Genomic DNA, 25,667 nt, shown 5'->3' with positions numbered 1-25,667 from the left:
TATATGTAAATTCTATAGAATTCAAACTACCCGCCAACCTACATTTTTACTTTTCTCTTGCTTTACCGACAGTCGTCATTTGCTGAATAGAAAGATCGCGAGAGAAAAACGGTAATTTAGGACCTAGAAAATCAATTATAGATTTTCCAGGTAAAATTCCTAGTAGATTGTCATTAACCGTTTGAGTCGCAAGCAGCGCGATCGCACTGTTTAGATTTTGTGTTGAAAAGTCGCAGTACATTTGAATGCTACGGAAGACTGGCGATATTTTGTATTTCATTGTTATCTTCTCAATAATGTTTATTGAACGAAACTTGAAATATTTAGAAACTAATAGCACGCATGTATAATAATATAGACGTATTTCATAAAAATAAGAAATATGACAAGCGCTATTGCGCCGCTTGTTTCTCTTCGCAATCGATTAAGACCCCTGTTTTTTCAAAGACCCCTGACACTCAAACGCTTAACTGTTATTGTATTTAATTTAATTATTTCCAAAATAAACTCGATTTTCCAGGATCCCTCGCCTAATTTACCCTAAGGATTTACGTTATTATACACACACACGATACAGAAAGGACAGATGTTGTATTGAGATATGTGTAATTTTGTGTGCTACACTGGATTAGCCGCGAAGAAGTTACACACATATATGACTATGAGTGTGTGTGGAAGTATGTGCGTGCGCAGCGTCTCGTAAAACAGAAGAATGCAACTGTTTCGTACGTATGGTGGTAAAGAAGATGGTGAGGCAAAAAAAGTGCTGCGGCGCATGCAATGTGTATCTACGAATATCTTGTAAATCACATATTAAATAAATGTGAAACTATTTTAATATCGTTTCTACGTGTAATGTGAGTGTTGCTGTACATTTATTTCGGCGATTCAGATCCACAATTCTCAACATGTTGCTTGCGATCATCTGTCGAGTTCGTTTCTTTTTTCGTTACGAAATTCAAGTTTGAACGATGACCGTTAGTTTAATATCAATTTAGTCGATTTGATCTGATATCGTCGATGTAGGATATGAAACGATCATTTTTGGAATTAGCTAGTCGTTTTTTCGCCGGCCTGGCACAGACTATCGCTTAGTCGCAAAACTACGTTAACGATAAAAGAGCTTGTCTTGTTCTTCGGAAGATTGGAAAAAGGAATTGAAAACGTTTGTTTCTCTCGGAAGACCGAGTAGTACTGTGCCGATGGAATAACAAAGTTGGCAGAAAGGTGGCGAAAACGCGTAAAGGAAAACGAACGCATCTCCTTCGGTTCGGCTGTAAAAATGGAACGAGATTTCCGTGCAACGTTCCCCGTGTGTACATTCTACTGGCAGAGTGCTACAGGCGAACTTGAACGATTCACCACGCGAGGGCAGCTGTGTCGCTATCGCAAACTCGTATCCGCTAAAATCGCGATCTTTTGCGTCATTGTTGCGCCAAATGAGCGATATACTTTATACATATACTTATATACTTTATATACTTATAACGCTCGAAATAGACACGTTGCCTATTTCCCATTCTTCTTCTAAATTCATAGCAAAGCTTCTAACAAATTCGACTGGATCTTTCTCTTGTTTGTATCCGTAGAACATCCTAACAAAGTTTAACCGGAAGAACAAGGAGAACGCCTTGTATATTTTGCTCGGTCTCCCGCATGAATGCACTACCGAGGGAGCGACAAACGAGCGAATAAAGTGGCGCGTGTCTTGTGGCGCCTGCTGCTCGCACGTGTCTCCCGTAACTATTTCCGGCCACTTCCGCGAACGCGTTATTCTCGGCTGAGTTTACCTACGATTTTCTGCCAAATAGGTCGGCCCCACGTTACACAGAAAACGACAAGTTTTCTGCTTAATTCGCTTAAGGTATTTGTAGCGTGAACGATATCCCTCAACGGTGAAACGCGCCGAGACTCGAAAGCCATATTCTTCGCGTAAACAAAATTTCTTGCCTGTGTGTACTCTTTATGCGCGCACGCTAACAAACAATTCAGATATGAAAAGAACGCTGTAACTTTGCCTTGTAATATATGGAATTTTAAATATATATATCATATATTTCACGATACTTTTATTCGAAAACGGTGAGATTAGAGGGGGGGGGGGATTTTTCTTTAAAAAACCACTCTTCTATCCATTTTACGCAACGTATTAGTTTTTCAACAAGCTAGTAGAAACGGTTTCTCCGTAATTAACCGAAAAGTCACAGGGACTACGTGTTAAAACTTTCAACTTTCAAGGCGAATATCTCCATTTTGGTGAATCGCATATACAGGGTGGTTGGTAACTGGTGGTACAAGCGGAAAGGGGGCGATTCTACGCGAAAAAAGAAGTCGAAAATATAGAATAAAAATTTTTTTTTTTTAATTTTTCCATCGAGACACCGATCTATTAGTGAGATCCGTTATGACGTACCGCACGCGTACCGAACGAAAATTCAAAGTCGATTTTCTCGAAAACAAAGCCTCGAACGAAAAATTTCTATTCTACATTTTCGACTTCTTTTTTCGCGTAGAATCACCCCCTTTCCGCTTGTACCACCAGTTACCAACCACCCTGTAGATATAGAAAATTTCGAAGGAATTGTAGGAAAATCCATCTACGCTACGAATGCCTCCCAACTTCTACTTTCGTATCGGAGATGCCTGTTTCGCGTTTACGGTTCTGGCCATTATTCGATCGTACACTTGGCCGCTCCCGACCAAATGATCGTCAGAATGTAATTGCAGAAAATGCAGTTCGATCAACGGCTATCGCTCGTGGCGCGATCCACATCGATCGCCAGATTTCCAACATATTCCAGCAGAATAGTCCGCTAAATGGAAACTATTCGCCAAGTAGCGATCAACGCGTAATCTATGCGATCGCCATCCGAATGGCACGCGAGTCTGTCGAGGAAGCTGAACGACGAAACGTCTGTGAGTTGAATCGGGCCAGCGCGTTGGAAGCTCGCGACGCAAATGTAGGTCGCAAACGGTTGTTCATCCGTTGCTCGCTCGTCGGTCCGCCTGTTCGACGTCGACGTCCAATTAACGGCGAGCTTCGCGAATTCTGGCACACCGGGGCAAACGTGTTCGCCTCTATCTTCGCCATCATATCTGGACGAACGGACACACGCTATCGACACGAAGGACGTTTATCGATGAAATAAAAAATAATCGACAATCTTTGAAGCTGATTGACAATGATTAACCCTATTAAAAAAAGTTTAACCCGTCTATTTCCTGCTAATTGATCGGGGAAATTGTTTTAACGCGAGAAAAGTAAAAATGCGAGATACAGCGGATACGTTGGTGATGTTGTCAAATGTTACAAATATTTTGGAAATTTACGGTGAATTATCACCGAGCAATATTTTTAGATTCAGTTGCGTGTATTTTCTCCATACTCCAACTTTCACAGCTTTGAAAAATGATTTATAGGAAATCTATCTAACTATTGATTAAATTAAGCTGGTCGCTGTACTCGCTCTTACGATAGCACAAAACAAATATGACAAGAACTGGGCAAACATTACGAATATACGCTATCGAGATAGATGAGCCAGTGACGGTGTCGGGGCTCCACGATACTGTGAAAGGGTTAAAACGATCGATAATACGAACCCAAGAGTTTCTTCTCTGTCGTCGGATGCCTATCGATCGTAGTCTACCGACGAGCAGGACCGCCTCGCGCAATTAAAACGTCATTCGTCGTGGACTTATCTTCGGGGAAAGATGTGCTCGATGAAATCCATTAGCGGCAACACGAGAATTTTCTAACCGTATTGAAATCGGTTAAAAGCATCGGCACGCGTGATTATCGATGGCAAGTACGCGCGAGCGAACGCTACGAGCGAAATTAAGCTCGCGCGAACGGTCGATCCGGCTGTCACCTTCAGCTTGCAGCAATTGATTTTTCTAACTAAACCTTGTGCACCCTCGAAATCACAGAAGTGCTTGCTACATAAGAAAAAAAAAGAAAAAAAAAAAAAGAAACTTGATAACGAGCTAGAACACGGAGACACGCGAAGCTTCGACCAAAGCAAACTTCAACTTCCTCGCTTTACAACGACGCTATATCGTTTCCACCTACACCTACAGTACGCGATACATATTCCCCTGCACTGACCGGTTCGATAAAACTCGAAGCGCCGCGGCCGACGATACGACCAACACTGGTAACTACCACGACACCGCGAGATTCTCGAACGCGTTTATTTTCAGAATAGCCGGCGAGCATGCACGCGAGCGAGGAAACGAAACCGACGAATCAACGAAAGCCTGCTGTCCGCCGGCTGTCCGTCGAGAAATCTAATCTCAACGTTCGGATATATGTGTGTATTCGATAATTCGTCACCGTAGATAAGATTCCGTACGGTCGGGCTGCGAATACCTGTAACCCGATACGAACAACATCGACTCGTTCTTCACATCGAACACGATGTATTTCTCGCGTAAAGCCGAATTTAGACTGTTTCGGTGTGCAGCAGCACAGCGGCTGAAACGAAGGTTGAAATTGACCTTCATCGACCGTGTTTCTGCGAAGTGCGAAACAGCGCAAATTCGTCTTAATATGTCGTTTCCCTTCTCGTATAGAAGACGCATTTTATTAATTAGAAATACGACGTTGCCATAGCTGGAGTATGGCAATTTTTCAAATATTTGTTCAATTAACATCGACTCGCTGTGAAATGTTTAATTGAAAAAATTGTCCAAGTCTGACTCAGAGCTACGTGGATTATCGATAGGAGTTTTAAATAGTACTTGTACGAGTTTTGTGGTGTACTATTCTCAATTCGTATCAAAAGATCTGTCCGTCGTGAATGGAATTACTGTTGCTTCGTGAAATATCGTTCATCTGGGATTAGAGATAACGCGGACACTCGGTCCATGCATCCTTTATCTTCTATTATTATTCCGAGTAATTATCCATTTGGTTATGGTTTAAAGTGATTTTCTTTTTCTCTGATAAACGTATCGAAGGTAGGAAATTGGAGCGCGTTCCGTTTTCAGCGCCACGTAACGAGGACGGTGGATAAATTCGTTCCGATAAGCGCAACGAAAATAACCGACACCCTCGTGCAATCGCAAGTTCAACGTTCCCTTTCGACTAGACAGACTACACCCACGCGAAAATAGTGTGACTGTAGTAATTATAGCGAACGTAGAATGGTAGGAGGGAAGGCCGACGGTGAGAATGTTGCGTGAAAAGCAACCCTTGCCAATTTCTTTTCTTCTTTTTTTTCCAAAAAGAGTAAATGGTACTATATGTCGTTTTGAATATTTGTCCCATAGGTTCTCTCTTTTTTTTTTTTTTGAGGAAAATATTCATCGTGTTATATAAATACTGAGAGCGTAAATTGAATCTAAATTTCAAATTAAATCAATTAAATCTATTCGCACCAAAATTAATTCAGATTGTAGATGTATGTAATATGTACACACGATATCTTTCCAAATGCGACGAAGAACGCGGAACAACGATGCATCGAAGAAATCGAAAGGTGTAATAACGTGTAGAACGCATAATTATAGAAATGCGGAAATATAGAAAATATCCGAGCCATGGTACTCTGTGTAATATTTAGGAAAATAAAAATGTTGGTATCTGATGTGTAATTTGTACGTGAAACATCGCATCGTCTAATAACTTGGCCAGATACTACAGAGAAATTGAAACTTAATGTTCCATCGAAAAACTTACGTCATCCTGAAATATCACGACCCGAGCATTATCGTACATTTTATAATTATCTTCTTTAACCGCTTCGATCGTATGATATTACATGTCAATAGCGCACATGTATTCACTGATCTTTTCCTCGTTTATTTAAACACATGGACGAGCTCTTATATCACTTTAGATCTTGTTTGTGTTATTGTCTTTGTTTTTAATTCTTGGTAATTAAGTTCTGTTTAAGTACTTGGTTATTATGCAATAATTACGTATTAGCCATAATCGGTTTTAATTATTAAACTCTTGATAATTTATTAATCTATAATTGGATTTAAATGAAATAAAGAGTTTCCTATGCAAGTTTCACCTTTTTATAATTCTAAATTATAATTCTATAATTATATTTCCAGAAGTATGAATTCACGGAAAAATCTGCCGTCTGCTTAGTTATTCGACTTTTGATTTTTCAAAATACCCCACGAAAAGGTAATCGATCACACGTTCGAGAAATTCATCGACTTTAATCCATAGCACGCGATCGCATGCACCGCGCGTATCTCGCGATCCTGCGCGATTAGAATTACATTACACGTATGCTCGTGGCCCGATCGAACTTCATTACCGACACGGACACGGTTCCCGAACTAATGCGAGCCATTTTAGTTTCTTGACCTCGACCGATACAACTGTTGCGCGTTTCCGCCGTGGTCACCACGAACAGATCACAAAACCTACACTACCGCCTAATTCTTATATTCATATGTCGGATTATTTAAGGCGCGTAACGATTCTTCGTTTGAGTTAGCCATCGTTTTACGAGACAGAGATTATATTTACGCGAATATACAAGATTTTACAAAATATTATGAATATTGAGTTTAATGAATGATAAGATTAACAGACGATAAGTTTAACTAATAATTAGATTAAAGAATAATAAGTTTAACGAACAATAAGAGGTACGAATAATATGTCTTACGAATAATAAATTTAACGAATAATGAGATTAACGATCGATAGGTTTTACGAATAATGAATTTAATTAACGCTATTAACAATGTTCCGGGGTTCAAACGAATCCACGGTCAACGGGATAACTCTTTACTATGCGTAGAATAATTTTAAACACAAAAATACGATTGCTGAGACACTCGGTAAATTGCTCGATGTATCACTTTCCAAGGCGATCACACGAACGAATATCCGATGAAAATCTTTTTCGCTATACGACTGCATTTGTTTGTTATATGCTCGCTGGAGACATCGAGAAGGTTCCAATCGTTGTTGCTAGGCAATTTCTGTCAAAAGTTTGTTGTATACTCTTTGGAAACATCGAGAAAGATCCAAACGTCTTTACTAGGCAGTTTCTGTCTGGAGATTGATTCCTAATACAACGTGTGTCCCATTATATCGACATCTCCAAAGTACAATTCTCTGTGATTTCTAGGGAGAACTATACAACCGATCCACACCTTCGTCAGGCAAAACGTTTATCCCGTGACCGTGGCTACGTTCGGCGACCAGTTGTCACCTCGAACCCACTTTCGCTTTCACAAATATCAAACAATTACAAATGACAATTGCTTAATTACAGTTATGATAAAATCTAGGCTAAAGCATTAGAAGGCTTCCTCAAAATTGCAAAGGAAAGGCTCCGGTTTTCCTTTCATCTCCGACACATATATTATTAGTGATAAGACATTGTTAATAAAAATCGAGCAAAATGTGCACGTGTTTCTGGCAAGGCTGCGCAGTCGAAATCGGAATTTGGGAGAAATTTATGATCGCCGGAGTCGGAGTTGGAAGAACATTTTACAAAATTTTACTTGCCATTGAAGTTTCTAACTTTTTTCAATTTTTTTATAAATTTTACAAAAATCAAAAATATACAGAAAATGATCGCAAATTGTGTCGAAACCCCGACAGCAGCTAATCTGCAAAGATTATCTTCAACACTGGGGACAATTAAAACGGATTTAAGAGAATCTATGAAAGAGGATTTGACTGAAGCTATATAATTTCTTATTTTTATAAAAATCCTTGATTCAAATGAAAGGAATTTTACTTGATATTCATTTTGTACTACTTTCTTTTGTTCTTCTATTTTAGACAAACTGCACTGTATCATTACATTATCATCATATCACATTATATTGTTACAACATTTATTCGAAAAACTGTAATTTAATTTATCAATTGAATTTAAAGTCTTTTTCTTTACTGGCAATAGAAACTTTATTCTTACGGTTTCTTTGCTTTGTTTGCCTTTACTGCGAGCATAATATTTTTAGCTTTTTACAACACTGTATATAGTATATATAAACATACTGTCTACAAAACATTAATCTAATTATATACATGCATACATACAATTAATATGTTAACAGCAAAAAAAAAAAATAAAAATAAAAGGAGTGACGAATTTTCATTGCAGACTCTGCAGCCCTAACGACAGTAAGAGAAAGAGGCGAACTCGAGACCACGAAACACGATCATACGGGAACAAACGTCACGTATGAATCTGATTGATGAGAATGACCGTTGATTAGGCGCGAAAAAGTTTTGACTGGCTTTTATATCCTACAACCGCTCCGATACAGCATGTTTTATAACCGATGACTATAAGGGGAAAAGGTGATTTTTATGACGAGGGCCAAAGGAAAGGGATGTGAGAGAGGCGCTGAGTCTACAGCCGGTATACTCAGCGCCTTCACTACCACGGTGGGTATCTGTGACCCACGTTGCTAAATTTTTTAAAGCGATTAAAATTCCATGGAGTGAAAAATTTCCAATAATGTGAACGATTTAAACAACGTCGTCCGGAAATATCGCGCAAATACGATATAATATTTTTCAAAAATGAAATATGCCGTAGTACAGCGGTTCTTAAGCAACTTCTTTCGCTTACCACGGACCTCCTCTAAATAATTTCTCGTTGTCGCGAATTCCCTTCGATGGAAGATGGCGTAACTCAAGATCTAAACGCGTAACGAGCCAAATATATTAAATGTATGTTCAAGATATATCGAAATATTTTAATATAGTTATAAATAATATAATTATAATATACAATAAATAATAAGTTAATAAATAAATAATATATAATAAATAATATAATTATAATAATATAATTTAATATAATTATTTTATAATATAAATTTTATATAATATAATATAAATATAATATTTTATAATATAAAATATCTAATGTAATATATTTTATATTAAAGTATAAAATATATTTAAATGTATATTTGAAATACTAGTTAGCTGCTCATCGACAACCTTCAAATTTGGAGGGAAGAGATTCGTTACAAATAAACAAATACACGTAGCAAATAATTTTTATTCGAATAACGCGATAATAACTTAAAAACGCAAGGATTTGCTGGCTTTCCGGGGACTATCGCGTTAAGAATCGTTGCTGTAGTACATTGCAATCTACTGCGGCTGGCAGAGCAAAATATATATTTATATAAAATTCGCGTGGCACTGCCTACGGTAATTAATCGCTTTAACTATATCCAGGATGCTCTAATACGGGAATATGGGGTAAGACGAGATTAATGTTTATTTTGCATTGCTATGCTTCCATGTTACTGAAAATAAACAGCTGAATTTTGTACAACACCGGTAGTTAAAGCCAGCTTATGAGTTTAGCGAGAATTTTTCTGATCCTAACGATTATAATCTTGTTTTCTATCTTCTTTTCAATATCACAAGATGATAAGTAACTGCATATTCTCAATGTTATGTCTCATAATTATTATATTATACAGGGTGGTTGGTAACTGATGGTACAAGCGGAAAGGGGGTGATTCTACGCGAAAAAAGAAGTCAAAAATATAGAATAAAAATTTTTTTTTTAATTTTTCCATCGAGACAACGATCTACAGTGAGATCCGTTATAACGAGACGTGATAAAGTGCACGCGTACCGAGCGGAAATTCAAAGTCGATTTTCTCGAAAACAAAGCCTCAAACGAAAAATTTTTATTCTATATTTTCGACTTCTTTTTTCGCGTAGAACCACCAGTTACCAACCACCCTGTATTTCTCAATATTATGTCTTGCATATTATCATATTGTTTAGTGATATGTGTTTAGTGTTCACGAACGTTATTCGTAAGGAAATAAAAACATTATCGTTTGATTAATTTCCATGCAACATTTGAGCAGAATGGGGATATTTGTACAAACGGAACTTTACATGCAACGAGCGTACAGAAGAAAAAACGACAGAGTTGGACCGAAGAGTCAAGAAGAAAGAAAGCCACAGATTTTAAGATTCCCGCGACTGCACTGTAGAGGGCCAAGCTGGCTTTCTATCGAAGACTAGTTTATGACCTTGCCAAACTATGCTTTCGCTGCAACAGGAGGCAAAATTTATATTTTATTTAAAAGAAACGGAGGGTCTATTATTTGGTCTATCAGTAACAGACACGTGCAGACAGATGCTCCGAGGCAAAAACATTGTTACTGTCTTTAAACTTGTTTCTTTTGTATTAAGTTTTGCAAGTCTGTTTTAACGTATTTCAAACACAGCAGATATCCATACTGTACGTAATATTTTCTGTAAAGGTAACATCGATAAACACGATATTCTAGAACAGATTTTTTCGTAGTGTTCCAATCTTGTCGCAACTTCCCTTACTTATGAACAGTGCTGTATACGTATTCCGGGAATTAACTGTCAAATTTAAACAGACAATAATTTCTCGGCGAACTCTACAGGCCGTTTATCGATTATCTTCGGTGAGAAAGACGCGCTCGAAAGTGCGCTGCTCCTATGCCATTTCTTTTCTTTCCTGTTTGCACGCTCAAATTTCACGGACCGAGCGAACCACAAGCAAAAAATCTTCCAAACAGAACTACCACAAAGTATCTGCCTGTACACACACAAAGTACATAAATAAAATTCACGAGAATCGCCAAATCGACTCTGAATCTTCAGATTCTTGAAATTTTCGTTTCAATCGTGTTTCCGCTTCGATCGATAAAAGAATACCAGTGGAGAACGACTCGAAGTACGTAGGAAGTACGTTAAGATTCGTTCGGACGAAAGTTCAGCGAACTGACTGGTTGGCCACGACGCGCGTTAATTAACCGTAATTGTTCGAGGTTGTTACAGAACGGGACCGTTGGAAAGGCTTTCGAACGAAACCGCGTGCTTCGCCAACGTTTCAAAAGCCATTCGATCAAACACCATCGAATAATTCATTGTCTTAATCACAATCGACGATTAAAGCTTAACGATACGACGCTTAACGAGAAGCAACGAGTCCATCGAGAAGCATTCAATTTTCGTTGTTAATAATTGCCACAATTTTTTAAGGCAAATGGAAGAAATACATATAGCAGAAAGGTGAAAAAATATTTAGGAAAACGTTATTAACAATTGGTCCAAAAAACCAGCTGTTATATTTTCTCACTGTATATTCGTTTTGCACCAAATCGGAGAAAAGAACGAAAGTTTATCGTGTACGGTGACTGTACGTCGACAGATCGGGCAATGAAAAATCATCGATAATTAAACGGTGTTTTTTTAGAGAGAAAGGAAAGTTATTGAAGTTGGGGACAGATGGACAGCGAGGGCCAAAGTGGAGAGGTTAAGAGGGCCGAAAAGGGGTCTGGGTTATAGGGCGCTACATTCAACGTTCTCTTAATTTCACCCTGTTTCGTAGGGAACGCGAGTAGAAAAGCAGCGTGCTGCTTGTACGCCTGCGTGTCTCGCGGAGCTGTGTGTATGTGCGTGTGCGCGCGTGTGTGGTTGGCTGTGAATCGAGCGCGTGCCGCGAGAAAAAAAAATCTATATCGCCTTTCAACGCCGAAGAATGTATTTCGGGGAGAGGAAACATTCGCGGCACGTGCACGTGCGTGCGCGATTACGTGCGTAAGTACGTGCGTTATTTAGCGACGAGTCTGCAGCGTCGCCGCCGTGTCCACGTGTCTTCGATTCTTTGTACGCGAAATCGACGGCTTTTCACGAAACGGAACCTCGTCTAACCCCGGTATATTCGAGATCATCGATCCGGTTGAACCGAGAATTCCAAACGCGTGATGGAAAAGAACGTCGAGACGGCTGCCTTATTTATCAGGATTTATCGCCATTTATCACAGTACAGGTTACTTACCACTCTCTTTCCCTCTGTTTTTCTCACTAAACGTGTGTAAATCAAATGGATTAATTACAAGCTTAATAACGAGCTTAAGCACGTCCAGAAGCGAGAGCGGCGTAGTCCACTGAAATTCCCGCTTACTTACATTTCGACGTTGATCAGAGACACACGCGAGAGACGATAACGGTTCGATGAACTAGAGAGATTGAAAAGGGAAACAAAACTCGCGGAACACTTTACTAGATATCGTAACCGAGGTGCATGCACTAACGCTGGCTAGCGCCGGCAACCGGCTGCCGGAACGCCAGAAGGAAAACCGAGTCGAAAGGAAGCATCGCTAGAATCCTCGTTGCTGCCGCCACCTTCGCCGTTGCTGCCAGTGCCGCCGCCGCTTTTATAATCAATATTAGTTGACGGTGAATCCGCTGAGTGTCGCCGTTCGACGCTGAGAGAGACGGAAAGCCGGCGATTTCTCGCATGCACACGTTGCCTCGCAATTAAAGCTCGCAAGATGCGCCAGATAAGCGACAAAGCAGCTTTCGTTGAGAGATCGTTTTCATTTCCGCGTCACTTACTTCTTTTATCAGGAGTTTTCGCTAGGGGGATCAGACGCACCTCCAGAATTCGAGTCTCCTTCGATCTGCATCCCAACCTTGTCCTTGTTTTGCACTCACGACACCGTCAACTATCCGCCGAAATCGCGTGGTCGTTTCGAACGAGGATACTCGACGTCCAAGTGCATGGTCGCGCGAAAAGACGAATCAAGAGCGGAAGAGTGGCGTCCTCGGTCGAACGAAACGCTATTGGTTGCACGAGACACGCGATTTAGGGGATGTCGAGGTGGTTTGACAGGATTTGAAGAGAGGAGAGCAAACGGAAGGATGGTGTCGCGTGTTTTTCGCGGAGAAACTGGCGGCAGGGTGTGGCGAGAGAACGTTTTAAAAGATTGGCACGCGATTCGCTTCGACCGGCGTCCACCGGCGGCGAGGGCGCACGAGACGACGCGACCGTCGCGACGCCGTCGACGCTCGCCTCGCGGCGCGATGCATCACGCCATCTCGTCGCTGGCGATCGTCGCGCCAAGCTGCCATGGTATCGTTGAGAACTGTTTGCTGCTTTGCCCTTATCACCGGCCGGACGAGGGATATGCAGTTTTATCAGCGGAGACTGTGCGAATCCACGGCGGTTCACGAACCACCGCTTCCAGATGTTTCTGAAATTTACAGCTGCAGGTGCGAATGTTTATAAAACTACAAACGATATTCGTTTATCCACATTTGTCTACCCATCATTTCTTTGGTCGCAAAATTTTTTTTTTTACAGCGACGAACGAATGCGGTTTATTTTTTATAGAAACTTGCACTTGTAGTTGTCGACCTCTACATAATAAAAAATTAAGAAACGCGAGTCAATTTAGGTTAGGTTGATCTTTTTCAGTCGCTGTAAATGCACAGAGACGATTCGCGAACAAAGAAATCATTATTTCCGACGGAAGGGAAATCTGAATGGCGCGTTGACTCGCTTTTTTCGATTAACAGGAAGTTGAAAGGACTTTCTCTTTTTTATATGGAAGAACGGATGGAAACAGATTATTTGGCTATAATAGAAAGAGATCAGGATTTAGAAAACGTTGGAAAATAGCGAAAACTGAAATGGGTAAGCGATTTTGTCCCGTGAATGTAAGAACGAATGAAAAGGCAGAAATCAGGAAAACATTGGATACGCCGTATAAATAGTTGCCGTACCGAGGCAGTTGCTAAAGCGATCGAACAAACGTATCGGTCAGCCAGGGCAATGCCGTGTCATGCTTTTATTAGACGCGAGAAGCGCGTAAATTTTTATTTCTAGAGTCGAATACCGTCGGAGGAGTAAGCCAATACTAATCAAGCTTTATAAATGGGAAATATATCTTGAAGCATATGGAAATGTTCATTTTGTCCGAGAATATAATAACTGTAATATGCAAATTAATCGATATACCAATTAAGAAATAAATCATGACCGCTTGGAGAATCGGGGAATTAACTGTACTGTAAAATTGGTTTTTTCCACCCATCCTCGGCTCCCATTTTCTCGCCATCTATAGACACATTTGATTAAATTTTTTCCGATCCAACCTAAGAATCGTGTCATTGGTTTTTTTAAAAGTCCATTTTTATAAAAAGGCTCGTGCACTCAATTTATTTATCCGCCATTGGCAGGGTACTCGGTCAAAGTTTCGTTGAATTTGCTGGAGTGGTTTGAGAGAAAATGGGTCACGAAGTTGGCCAATGTTAGACGTGGATAGAATTCCGCTGTGAATTCCCTTAACGTTATACCGTTATGAATTATGAGTAATTATAACCATCTTTACGTAGAGAACAGAAGAATCGTTCGTCCGATTTGAAAGCAACGAAATTCGAATTCAGCACTTGAATATCGTACTTAGTTAGTAAAATCGTTAAAACGTTCGTAACGTGCAACGAACTTTCGTAAAAGTTGTTGGAACTTGGAACGAAGGAACGTGGAAAGATAAGCGTCAACGGAAATACCCGTTTTAATTCGTTTACCCGGTTGAAGCGACATCTCTGCGTAGCTAGTTGTACCCGCTGCTGGTGGCTTTGCTGTGTTACTTCCGGTTGCACGCTCAAAGCTGGATGGTACGAAAGAAACAAAGTGAGAGGAACGGGGCTAAGTTCGATCACATCGAGCCTCGTTCTCATCGAAATCCGCTTTTCGGTGTTAAGGACGTCCGATTCGATTGCTAGTCGTGTTCCTCGAATTAAACACGCATCTGACGTATCGCAATGTCAATTTAAAACTCACGCTATCGCGGATAGGTATATGGACATTTTAATCGATGTTTATTAACAACGTCCAATTATTTCTGAGAATCAGAGATCCAAAATAACCGTTATTTTAAGCATTTTTTTTTGACAAAGAATCCTTCAGTAAGAAATTTCCCAAAATACAAAACGATTAAACGATATGACCTTCAACTCTCCTAATTATGAATGACCATCATGAACGATTAACATTTTTTTTCGCCAGCAATAAAATTCGACTCGTCGATAATGGTTGTCGGTAACGGAACAAAATTTCGATCATTTTACCGGCAACGAAAATTCAATTTCCGTCGTCGATAATGGTTATTCGTAAGCAAAACAAAATTCCGTCATCGATAATGATTACCAGTAATGAAAAAAGTTTGGATCATTGGTAATGGCTCTTCGTAATGAAAGTTTTTTTAATCAGAACAGTCAACTTCTTGCACGATGACTTTTTAAGTGACCATTGTAACTGTTAACGAATGAACAAACAGTTGATGTCTACTAAGAACATAGAATTAACGACAGGCTAATGATTAAAAACGATGCTTCGTATCAAAGTCGATTAAATTACAAGTATGACGTATTAACACGTTCACGCCGGCGTGCACCACCGGTGGCTCACGCTCGAGTTTCCCATCAGACAGCGTGCACCACCGGTGGCTTACGCTCGAGTTTCCTATCAGACGGCGTGTACCACCGGTGGCTCACGCTCGAGTGTGCCATCAGGCAGCGTGCACCACCGGTGACTCACACTTGAATCTTCCATCAGACGGCGCGTACCACCAAAAATGTAGTTTAACAACTAGAGAAAATTGCCATATAGTTGAAAATTTAAATAATAGCGAATAGAAAATTTCAAAAATAGAGAAACACAAACAGCAGCGCTGGTGTGTACGTGTCAAACAGTGAACAGGGTAATCGTTACTTACACACAGGAAAATACTCAAACTGTTCGAAACGGTAATTAAAATACAAGAAACGAAATGTCGTTATACAGGGTGGTTGGTAATTGGTGGTACAAGCGAAAAGGGGATGATTCTACGCGAAAAAAGAAGTCGAAAATATAGAATAAACTTTTTTTTTTTTTTGTTGGGTAGATGATACATTTACACTGTACATGTGAATGTGTGTGTAAGCGTTAGAGGGCGTCCAGGTCTTAGTGGAGACAAAAGACTGTTGCCAGATGTTAGAAGAATCTGGAAGAGTCGGTTGAGAACAAGCGTGCGTGCAAGGAGGTTATCGAGGTCTTCAGAGTGTAAACTATTCGTATTTCCGAATCCTTTCTTTACCTTAACATTTTTAAATTTTTCCATCGAGACAACGATCTACAGTGAGATCCGTTATAACGAGACGTGATAAAGTGCACGCGTACCGAGCGGAAATTCAAAGTCGATTTTCTCGAAAACAAAGCCTCAAACGAAAAATGTTTATTCTATATTTTCGACTTCTTTTTTCGCGTAGAATCGCCCCCTTTCCGCTTGTACCACCAGTTACCAACCACCCTGTATAACCATAAAAAGCCTTCCTTTGATTTCGTTCTACGAAACTCTGAAACAGTCGATCCGAATTCTTAAGGCTTTGGTTCACGGATTCGCTATATTTTGAACCAGACTACGTCTAATTCCAAATTCCGAGAAACTCGTGGAAACTGGGAAGCGCGCTTTGTACCGAATACACTGCCACTAAATACGTCGAAAGTCCGTTTAAAATCGCGTTTACGTTAACGCGGTGTTTGAGTGGTGCGAATTACGAGCACGCTTCGACGTCGAGACGTCGGGTTGCAGCCTGAAAAAACGGTTGGAAAAGAGGCGGCGACGTTGCGCAGACAGAGCTGCAAAAGAAAGAAAAAGAGGAAAAAGGCAAAACGTGGCCCGGGGTGAAGTTAACGAGAAGGAAGGAAGGGCGGTTGACGTATCCCTTTCGCGCGCCGAAGAGCAGCCGGAAGGGAGAAGTGGCCGATGCCGTGGCCGGGGCTGAAATTCGAACCTGAGGAAACCCGACAAACGCCGCGTCGATTCCAGGGGTTAAGTTAAGCTCCTAACGCCTACCTACCTACTTAACCAGTTAACTGCGTTTGACGAGTATACACGTCAAACAAAAACTATTCCGCTACGTTTGACGTATATACTCGTCGTCGCTTCTATTTATTTACGCACTCCATAACCTAACTCCATGAGAAATTTCTAAAAGTAAATTCCGCAGTTAATTGGTTAAACACCGGCTGGTAAAACTTGTGCGACAGATCTCAGTTTGCACAGGACAAAATCACCGCTAATTTGTCAAGAAAACGGGACGATCTAGCCGATAAATAGAAAATTGAGAATTTTCATACGTCCAACCGACGATAGGTCCAATATCCATACGATCGCCGATGTTCAAACGGACACGAGGCGAAAAACAATTATTCAGAAATTTCGTTCGATGTTTTCAAATCGATCGGTATAAAAAAATTCACGCGACGAAATTTTCTTCCAGAAAAGATAAAATTAAAGTACCATATATCGCTGTGTGTACGGTGGTACGTAAAAATGACACTGCCACTTTTATCATTTTGCCCGGGAAAATTAAAAAGAAATAAAAGGAAATTAAATCAAGGGGAAATTATTGACCGCTTCAACGCACGGGTGGAAGTTCTAAAAATGCACAAGAGTGTTATGTGTATCATCTTCTATGAAGGTGTGCTCGTAGCTACCACTGTACAAAAGATTTTATCTCACCAAGTATACAGTGTACAGTGTATATCAGTCGGTATTGTGTAATGGTAAATAGAGTTGGACATAAAATTGATGATTTTTAGGAAATCGTATGGGAAATTTGCGTAAGTTTTCTCTACTATATAGTCGCATGCGTCGTTTAAAGAACACAGCGATTCCATCGGTCGACCTACAAGGTTCTTCGATTAAAATACAGAGCGTAGTACCATCGAGAGTCGTTGAAGCCTCTTAACGAGAGAAAAGACCACTCGTGGATAGGGTGGCTCTCGAAGAACATTCTTTTCAATTACAAAAATTTTAACGCTGTTAAAAGCTATCGAATATTTAGGACGTAAATAAATTAGTTGATTTAAACAAATGGAGAGAAAATACTGCAGAGATATAAAGACAGAGCACGCGAGCGCAAGAAGCGACAGGAATAAAAAGGAATAAAAAGAAAATGCAGCATAGAGATCTTTAACAATGCATGCACATTCGCACAGCAAATACGCGAGTGTAAGATCGATCAACGAGCAACGTCGGTGCGTATTCTTCTTGATCAGACAAGAACAAAAGACGCTTCTGTGCAGCGTTCTCTTTCTGCTGCCATATCGCATCCACTTGTAGGGTAACATATGGCTCGTATTCTCTATCTTTATATCTCTGTGAAAAAGAACGAAGGATCTGCTTTTAGTAGCGCGCCATCTTATCATCGGAGGATTGAAATTTAAGCCACACGTTCACCACTCGTAAGTCTGCCATCTATCCATCGATATATCTATGTACGCGAAAAGACTAAGCAACATCTACAACGTTCTCACGCAACGTTTTTTTGTAACGCATGCAGCTGGCTTGTAAATGGTCACGGAATCGTCGTGTTTCTTAATTTCATTTCGTTTAGCCCTTCTCAAGTTTCGACAGCCTGCAGCTCGTACAAAGTTGGCCGCATAAAAAATCTGTCCAACACACGCAAACTGTTTCCAGCAGATTTCTAGCCTGCCGACTATCGTATAATTTCGAAGTTCCATTCGAGCCTGGTAATTACACAGATCAAATTTCAAACAAATCTGCGTGTGTTAGTGACAGTGGAAAGCGAGTATCTTACACGTGTGTTGCATAAGTTGAAAGTTGTTTGAAAAGCTATGAAATACGTGGGAATGTAAATCAATGAAAAACGTAATTAAATATATATACGAACCTCGTTCTTTACTCTCACTGTAGAAGCTATAAGAACGTTTAGCGCAACTGCGGGTATATTTCGCAGAGATAACAAAGGTAATTACGCGATCAGTTAATGACCCTACTTGACATGTTTTTTTCCACGACTTCGCTAAACCATCGCTTCCTATACAAAAGAACGAGACGAGTGCTCGACCGAATTCTCGAAGACGAGGAAAAAGACTGACTCACCGATGTCGTTGGACTGTCGACCCTTGCCATCCGAATTCCACTCTTCCTCTGCAACAATAAAAGGAGATACGAGTCTATTAGCGTGGAAGCTACGAAACGAGAAGATCGTCGACGAACGCGCTAAAAAACGATAGACAAAAGAACGGTTTCGAAAAGTTGGGTCTTGCGGCGTTTCGTTACCTCGCCGTGTACGATGCTAATTGGATTCGAATTTAATTGGCGAGCGCGCGACAAACTTCTCCTAATTGGTCGATGAATATACCTTCTTGCGAGAGCTTTGAAAACTTGCGAGATGCGATCGAGCTGTCGAGTTTCGAGCACCGAAAGGTAGCCTGGAATCTTGACTGATCAACGATATCTGGCAACCGAGAGTTCTGACGAAAGCTCCCTTAATCCCATCGCAGGATCAAACGATAATTCACCAGGGATAATAAGAAACTAAGGTTCACTGTTTCGCCAAGTTTCGCCATTATTCGCTAGTTGTACAAAAACGGAACTACAATTGTCCAACTTCAATTTGCTGGATAGTTTGTAAATGTTCGACGCTCTTGAAAGCGTGGGTCAGAATTGGCAAGGATTAACAGCTAGGCATGCTGGCAACTAAGTGATTGCGGATTTTGTCATTCGATGGTAATGACAAAATCCGCAATCACTTAGTTGCCAACCCAATATATCATAATACGTGTATATTACGTACATCGTTGACAGTTTCACCCTATGAGCAGCACCAAAATACCACGTTACCTAAAAGTTCCATTATTATTCAGCCATTCTCATCGTCTATTAATTCATGTACACGTGGCAGGCTCTATTACATATATTAGTCAAGGAACCTTAATTTCTGATCATCCTACGTACGCTTCCTTGCAACGTGACTAGCTCGCTCGCGGGGATAATTGGAAGGCGAGTCGTTTGCCTGAAAATTATTCGGTGCTCGACGGCAACGGCTGCCAGCACAGCTGAAACCTCGCAGCTCGAGAAACAAGGAGAAGGGAGGAGAGCAGAGCGAGATAGAAATGGGGAGCGCGGCGCTTAGTTGCACCCATGAACGTAAGGGCGAGTACGTGTGCTGGTTGCACGAGCTAGGTACATATATATGCATCCTGCATATTTCAGGAACAGAACACGCCGTTTCTGCAGAGGGACGACGGTCTATGCATCGCGTAAATTTATAAGGATCCAGCGTTCTCGCTACTTCCGCATTCTTAGCCACGCGGGAGATATGAATTTAAATTTATCGACCCTGTCGACCCATTTTCCCAGAGTTGCAGGGTTAATCCGCGAAGCGGACCGCTTGTCCCCGTGGCCAGGACCTGCGCAAATTCTCAGAGTAAAAGCATAGCCAGTCAGGTTTAGGTCACGTTACGTAGCTCACTATTCGGCTGACTACTTACGTACAAATTATACTTATCTATAATAAGTATTAACTTATTATAAATAATTAGCCATGTTACCGCGCCACGCCAGAAAAATTACTGAAAATTCTCAACGCGAGAATTGATTGTAATTTTAATAAATATTAAAAAAGAAAAAAAAAACACTATTCGGCTGACTATCAAGTTAGGTTAGGGTAGAGGGCGCGTACAGCTGCTGGTCGTTTCACTGCGGTGAGCAGACCCGTTTGTTTTAATCGTTTTTATTCTCTCGGTCAGCTGAATAGTCAGCTACGTTTTCATCCTCGCGGACCTGTGTTCCAAATAGGATTAAGATTTATTTCGATTTTTCTCGGTATATTGAAAACGCTGGCATAGGAAAGGCACTTTTCACGACGCGGTCAAGACGCGAGACGCTGATACGATGGCCTTTTACAAGCATCTGGGATTTAATAAAATCGAGACAACGTTTTAATAAAAGCGCTCTGCCAGATAGCAAGATTTCCATGACAAACATCTCGCGCGAAAACGCCCTCCGATAAACTCTCTTTCCCTCTGAAAGTCCTGCAAAATCTAAAAGTCAAAAGGTCGGTATATTTACGGAATGAAAGAGGGAATGGGACGAGAAGAGGGGAGGAAAAGGATGGCTCGAGGCTATGTCGCTCGCGTTAGCTTTTTCTCTGCTCTCCTCCTTTCAACCCTTTCGTCGTTTCGCGCTCCTCGTAACCTCGTTTACGATACGGACGCGTCGCCGTTTTCGTGTCGCCTAAGCGATCCTCTTTTCGTTCATACGCGACCGCCGGAAGAGAGTCTCGTTACCGTCAGTATCATAGCCTGTAGGAAAACAGGTACATTGATGCGTCAGAAAGCGCAATGTTTCTAAAACCACCTACTTTATAGCATCAAAGTTGGTACGCGACGAGAAACATGAATGGTCGAATGAAATTTTCGCAATTTTTATTCTTAATCACCGTAACAAGTGGGCGATATTTCAAGGGCTGATTCATCATTCATGAACGATGAAAGAGCGCATAAACACGAGTTTATCGTTTGGAAGAAAATGTTTGCGTATTTTCAAAGTACGATAAATACGTATTTCTCGTACCAGTTTATATCGCAACCTGCCTCCATCGTTCTTGGATGGTGAATCAGTATTCGAATATTGTAGGATGTTCGACTCGCTTTAAAAAATCAATTCCGAATGGAATCGTGAGAACCGACTGTTTTAAAAGTCCCAGAAAATCGACATCAAGGAACTGATATAAACAGAAACAAAAGATAGGTGTTAGGTTACGGTTGGGCGTTACTTTATCCAGCCGCCGTGAAGAGGCCGCTAGAAACGCGTACTGTGTCACGGATGTACGATTCTAGGCAGAATTAGTGGTATCGACAGTTCTTTGCAAATATCTCGATAGCTAAGACGGTTATACGTGTAGGAGAAAGTTGTTCAGTATCATGCCCTCTCAACAACGTATTAACGAATCATCGAAATCGAAGATGACCACAGCTTTCTAAATGAGTATCTTTTAACCTCTTAGGCACTACGCGCCACTATAGTGGCTCATTCTGCTGGCGGATACGCTCACCGTCTGAACTAAATGATCTTTTTCATTTGTCTTACTCCACGCTCTTTTTGCCCTAGCAACGTTTTATAACAGTGTTAGCAATATACAGACAGAATATACAGGGTGGTTGGTAACTGGTGGTACAAGCGGAAAGGGGGTGATACTACGCGAAAAAAGAAGTCAAAAATATAAACATTTTTTTAAATCTTTTTTTTTTTAATTTTTCCATCGAGACAACGATCTACAGTGAGATCCGTTATAACGAGACGCGATAAAGTGCACGCGTACCGAGCGAAAATTCAAAGTCGATTTTCTCGAAAACAAAGCCTCAAACGAAAAATTATTATTCTATATTTTCGGCTTCTTTTCTCGCGTAGAATCACCCCCTTTCCGCTTGTACCACCAGATATCAACCACCCTGTATAATTGAGAATACAGTATTCATGCGTTATACTCTACGTGTTCTATATCAAACTATGACCAAACCATGATTCTTCTTATTTGTAAGTACTGTGTTTATAAAAGCGAACTGATTTTTCCATTTTTCTTGACGATTTTAAATAAGTATTATTAGTGTGATTTTCAACAAATATTGAAATACAATTGGCATTAATTTATTCTCCCTTTATTTCATAATATGTTCCGTTTTGAATTTTGTAAATATCATTCTTACATTTCTTTTATAATCTTTTTCTCAAAATTTGCCAATTTACATTAAAGGTAAAGTACAGTTATGTTATATATTATGATATATATTATATAGGGTGGTTGATAACTGGTGGTACAAGCGGAAAGGGGGTGATTCTACGCGAAAAAAGAAGTCGAAAATATAGAATAAACATTTTTTTTAATCTTCTTTTTTTTAATTTTTCCATCAAGACAACGATCTACAGTGAGGTCCGTTATAACGAGACGCGATAAAGTGCACGCGTACCGAGCGGAAATTCAAAGTCGATTTTCTCGAAAACAAAGCTACGAACGAAAAATTGTTATTCCATATTTTCGATTTCTTTTTTCGCGTAGAATCACCCCCTTTCCGCTTGTACCACCAGTTACCAAGCACCCTGTATAATTGAGAATACAGTATTTATGCTTTATGCTCTACGTGTTCTATATCAAACTATGACCAAACCATGATTCTTCTTATTTGTAAGTACTGTGTTTATAAAAGCGAACTGATTTTTCCATTTTTCTTGACGATTTTAAATAAGTATTATTAGTGTGATTTTCAACAAATATTGAAATACAATTGGCATTAATTTATTCTCCCTTTATTTCATAATATGTTCCGTTTTGAATTTTGTAAATATCATTCTTACATTTCTTTTATAATCTTTTTCTCAAAATTTGCCAATTTACATTAAAGGTAAAGTACAGTTATGTTATATATTATGATATATATTATATAGGGTGGTTGATAACTGGTGGTACAAGCGGAAAGGGGGTGATTCTACGCGAAAAAAGAAGTCGAAAATATAGAATAAACATTTTTTTTAATCTTCTTTTTTTTAATTTTTCCATCAAGACAACGATCTACAGTGAGGTCCGTTATAACGAGACGCGATAAAGTGCACGCGTACCGAGCGGAAATTCAAAGTCGATTTTCTCGAAAACAAAGCTACGAACGAAAAATTGTTATTCCATATTTTCGATTTCTTTTTTCGCGTAGAATCACCCCCTTTCCGCTTGTACCACCAGTTACCAAGCACCCTGTATAGTCTTTGTTTTTGGTACGCCAGTGCTAGGTATCAATTGTTGCTTTTCGTTAATTTAAATATACCATTGTTAGATGCTGTTTTTAACATGCTGATCCGTGTTCTTATAATTTTTTAGAATCTCCAATCTCAAAATGTCGCTTCAAAATAGAAAACGAAGAGCAATTTGAAAAACACTATCATGCTATGAGTATGAAAATTGTGACGTGGCCTATGTGTCGTACCGTGCATTAAAATATATCACACACAATTGTATTCTTAATTATTAAAGTAAATTATTAAAGTTCAAGTCTATGCATCACATCGCTAAGAAAAATGATAATTTAGTTATTAAAATCATCATTGCAATGTGCTTGCGTAAAGAAGAAAATTATCCGTCGCACGTTGCAGTGCTGTATCTCTTACGCGTAATTCCGCCGTACCTAAGAGGTTAATCTCTGGAAATGTTAAACTGTAAATAAGCGTAAACCGCGTTCTTACATGTAAATTCAATCGTATAATTAGAAAAGCAAAAAGATATTCGTGTATCTTTCGGGCAAATGTACGTAAGCATGAAATACCATGACTGTACACACTTGAACCACGATAAAGTTATCAAGCGAAATTACTGCACGTGTCCGTGCTAGCCTTCAGTCGAGTAATTGCGGCGAGGAACCTTCCTTAGTAACGCTAAAAATATTCAATTCTCAATTTTTAAAACAAAGAATCGGCTCGGGTAGAAACTGTAGAGATTTGATTATTTGGAAAATCGGAATCGAACATCCCTAGCCTGAAATACTGCCCACGTGTTACGAGACACCCTGTATGTACATTGCATAGACTCCAACAACGAGAGATTAAAAGTTTGACTGAGATACTAGAGAAAGTCCCTAGATACGTAGTGTTCTCTTCGCAGGAAATATCAGCGTCCGTGTTTCTACCGATCAGACCCCCGCATGGGAACGAGAAGACTCGAGCGGAGATTAGGCGGATGCGCGAGAAATTCTTGCGTTTCGTGAAACGTCTCGCCGAACACTTTTTTTCACTCTCCATTAGATAAAGCTAGCGGAAGAAACAAACGAGTCGTTTTCTTTCGTATCGGTCGTCTGTAATCCCATAACGCGCGCAATTTTCAAATACGTCGACTTTTTGAGAAGAGAAAAACCGAACCGATAACTGCAGATTTCGCGTAAATTATTATTCATCGTCGCCAGCGTTAAGGTAGAGAAAAAATACACGTAACAGAAATATTTCGCAGAATCTAAACAATTTTTTATCGTCACGAATGTTTTCTTTTTATCTGCTTGTGACGACGAAGAATAATAGAATGCCAGTCATCCTGATTACATGCCAAAAGCTACTACGGAATCGGAGAACTGATTCGACGAATATATCTCACAGGCAATCAAGGACAACGTTTGTAATATTAAGAAATTGTTTGACGTTAGCTTTAACCATTCACAATGCTTCCTGTTATATTTCTTTTTTCGTGTATCTTAAAAAGTATCGTAAAAGCATTTACACGAAAGCTGCGTTAAGAATTTGGTTACGCCTCTTGTTGTAAAAGTAGGTGAAAATAAATAGATTTGAGGTTAACCGCGAAATTCTTAGGAAGCGCCACTATGGTTACCTGAAGATTCGGAATCTGATCCTGGCGTGGGGCTAGCATCCACGCTGTGCCTAGATCCCTGGCAACATTCGCTGCACTTGCTGCACATTCTGTCTTGCGACTCGACACTCGAACGAGCGGTATATCCCGGACAAGGATCCTGTTCACTTTTTCGCACTAGATGCACCCACGCGGCGGCGTATCGAGACGATCGGTTATCGATAGGCGGATGGTCTCATCGTTCCGTGAAAGACAACCTGTCCGAATAGCAGCCGGGAATTCCGACGATCGATCGACACCGCCGTAACCACTCGATTTTCTCGACCACTACCACCACCACCATCACCACCACAAACACTAACGCGGCCCTTGAAACCCGGTCAATCTGATGGAAAACGGTTTTTTACTCCCGGCATTGGTTCGCCCTCGCGGTCCTGCCCTCTATCGGCCGCTCGACCAACTACAATCGAGAATCGCGATTTTGCGCGGCATTTCGAACGTCAGATGCCAATGACGATGGGACGACGAACAAATTTATCAAGCGATGTTCATTCTCGCGTTCATTTCTCCGTATATATTATTTCAAATTCTATCAAGTAACGAATCATAGAAGAATAGTAACGAAAATACAAAAATCTCCTAACCTCTGATTAATATTTAATAACTAAACGGTCAATCGATATTTCTTTATCAGCAATCTGTGTCCAGTTTATGGACGAGTAGTGTGTCGTTTACCTCG

At 40.2% G+C, this 25,667-nt stretch overlaps 1 protein-coding gene across 25 annotated transcripts in view; it reads right to left on the bottom strand.

Annotated features, from left to right (window-relative positions):
• LOC117217118 overlaps nucleotides 1-25,667 on the bottom strand; it is a 180,006-nt gene that overhangs the window by 90,485 nt on the left and 63,854 nt on the right. For all 25 annotated transcript variants that reach the window (XM_033464445.1, XM_033464444.1, XM_033464453.1 and 22 more), the window contains exon 3: nucleotides 18,688-18,735. In XM_033464445.1, coding sequence (XP_033320336.1) covers nucleotides 18,688-18,735 — 48 coding nt within the window. The remainder of the gene's footprint in view (nucleotides 1-18,687; nucleotides 18,736-25,667) is intronic.

The sequence above is a fragment of the Bombus bifarius genome, unplaced genomic scaffold (genome assembly GCF_011952205.1).
Source record: "Bombus bifarius isolate JDL3187 unplaced genomic scaffold, Bbif_JDL3187 scf7180000007974, whole genome shotgun sequence".
In the NCBI taxonomy this organism is placed as follows: domain Eukaryota; kingdom Metazoa; phylum Arthropoda; class Insecta; order Hymenoptera; family Apidae; genus Bombus; species Bombus bifarius.
The sequence above is the reverse complement of the archived record's forward strand: the minus strand, read 5'-3'. Positions and strand labels throughout refer to the sequence as shown.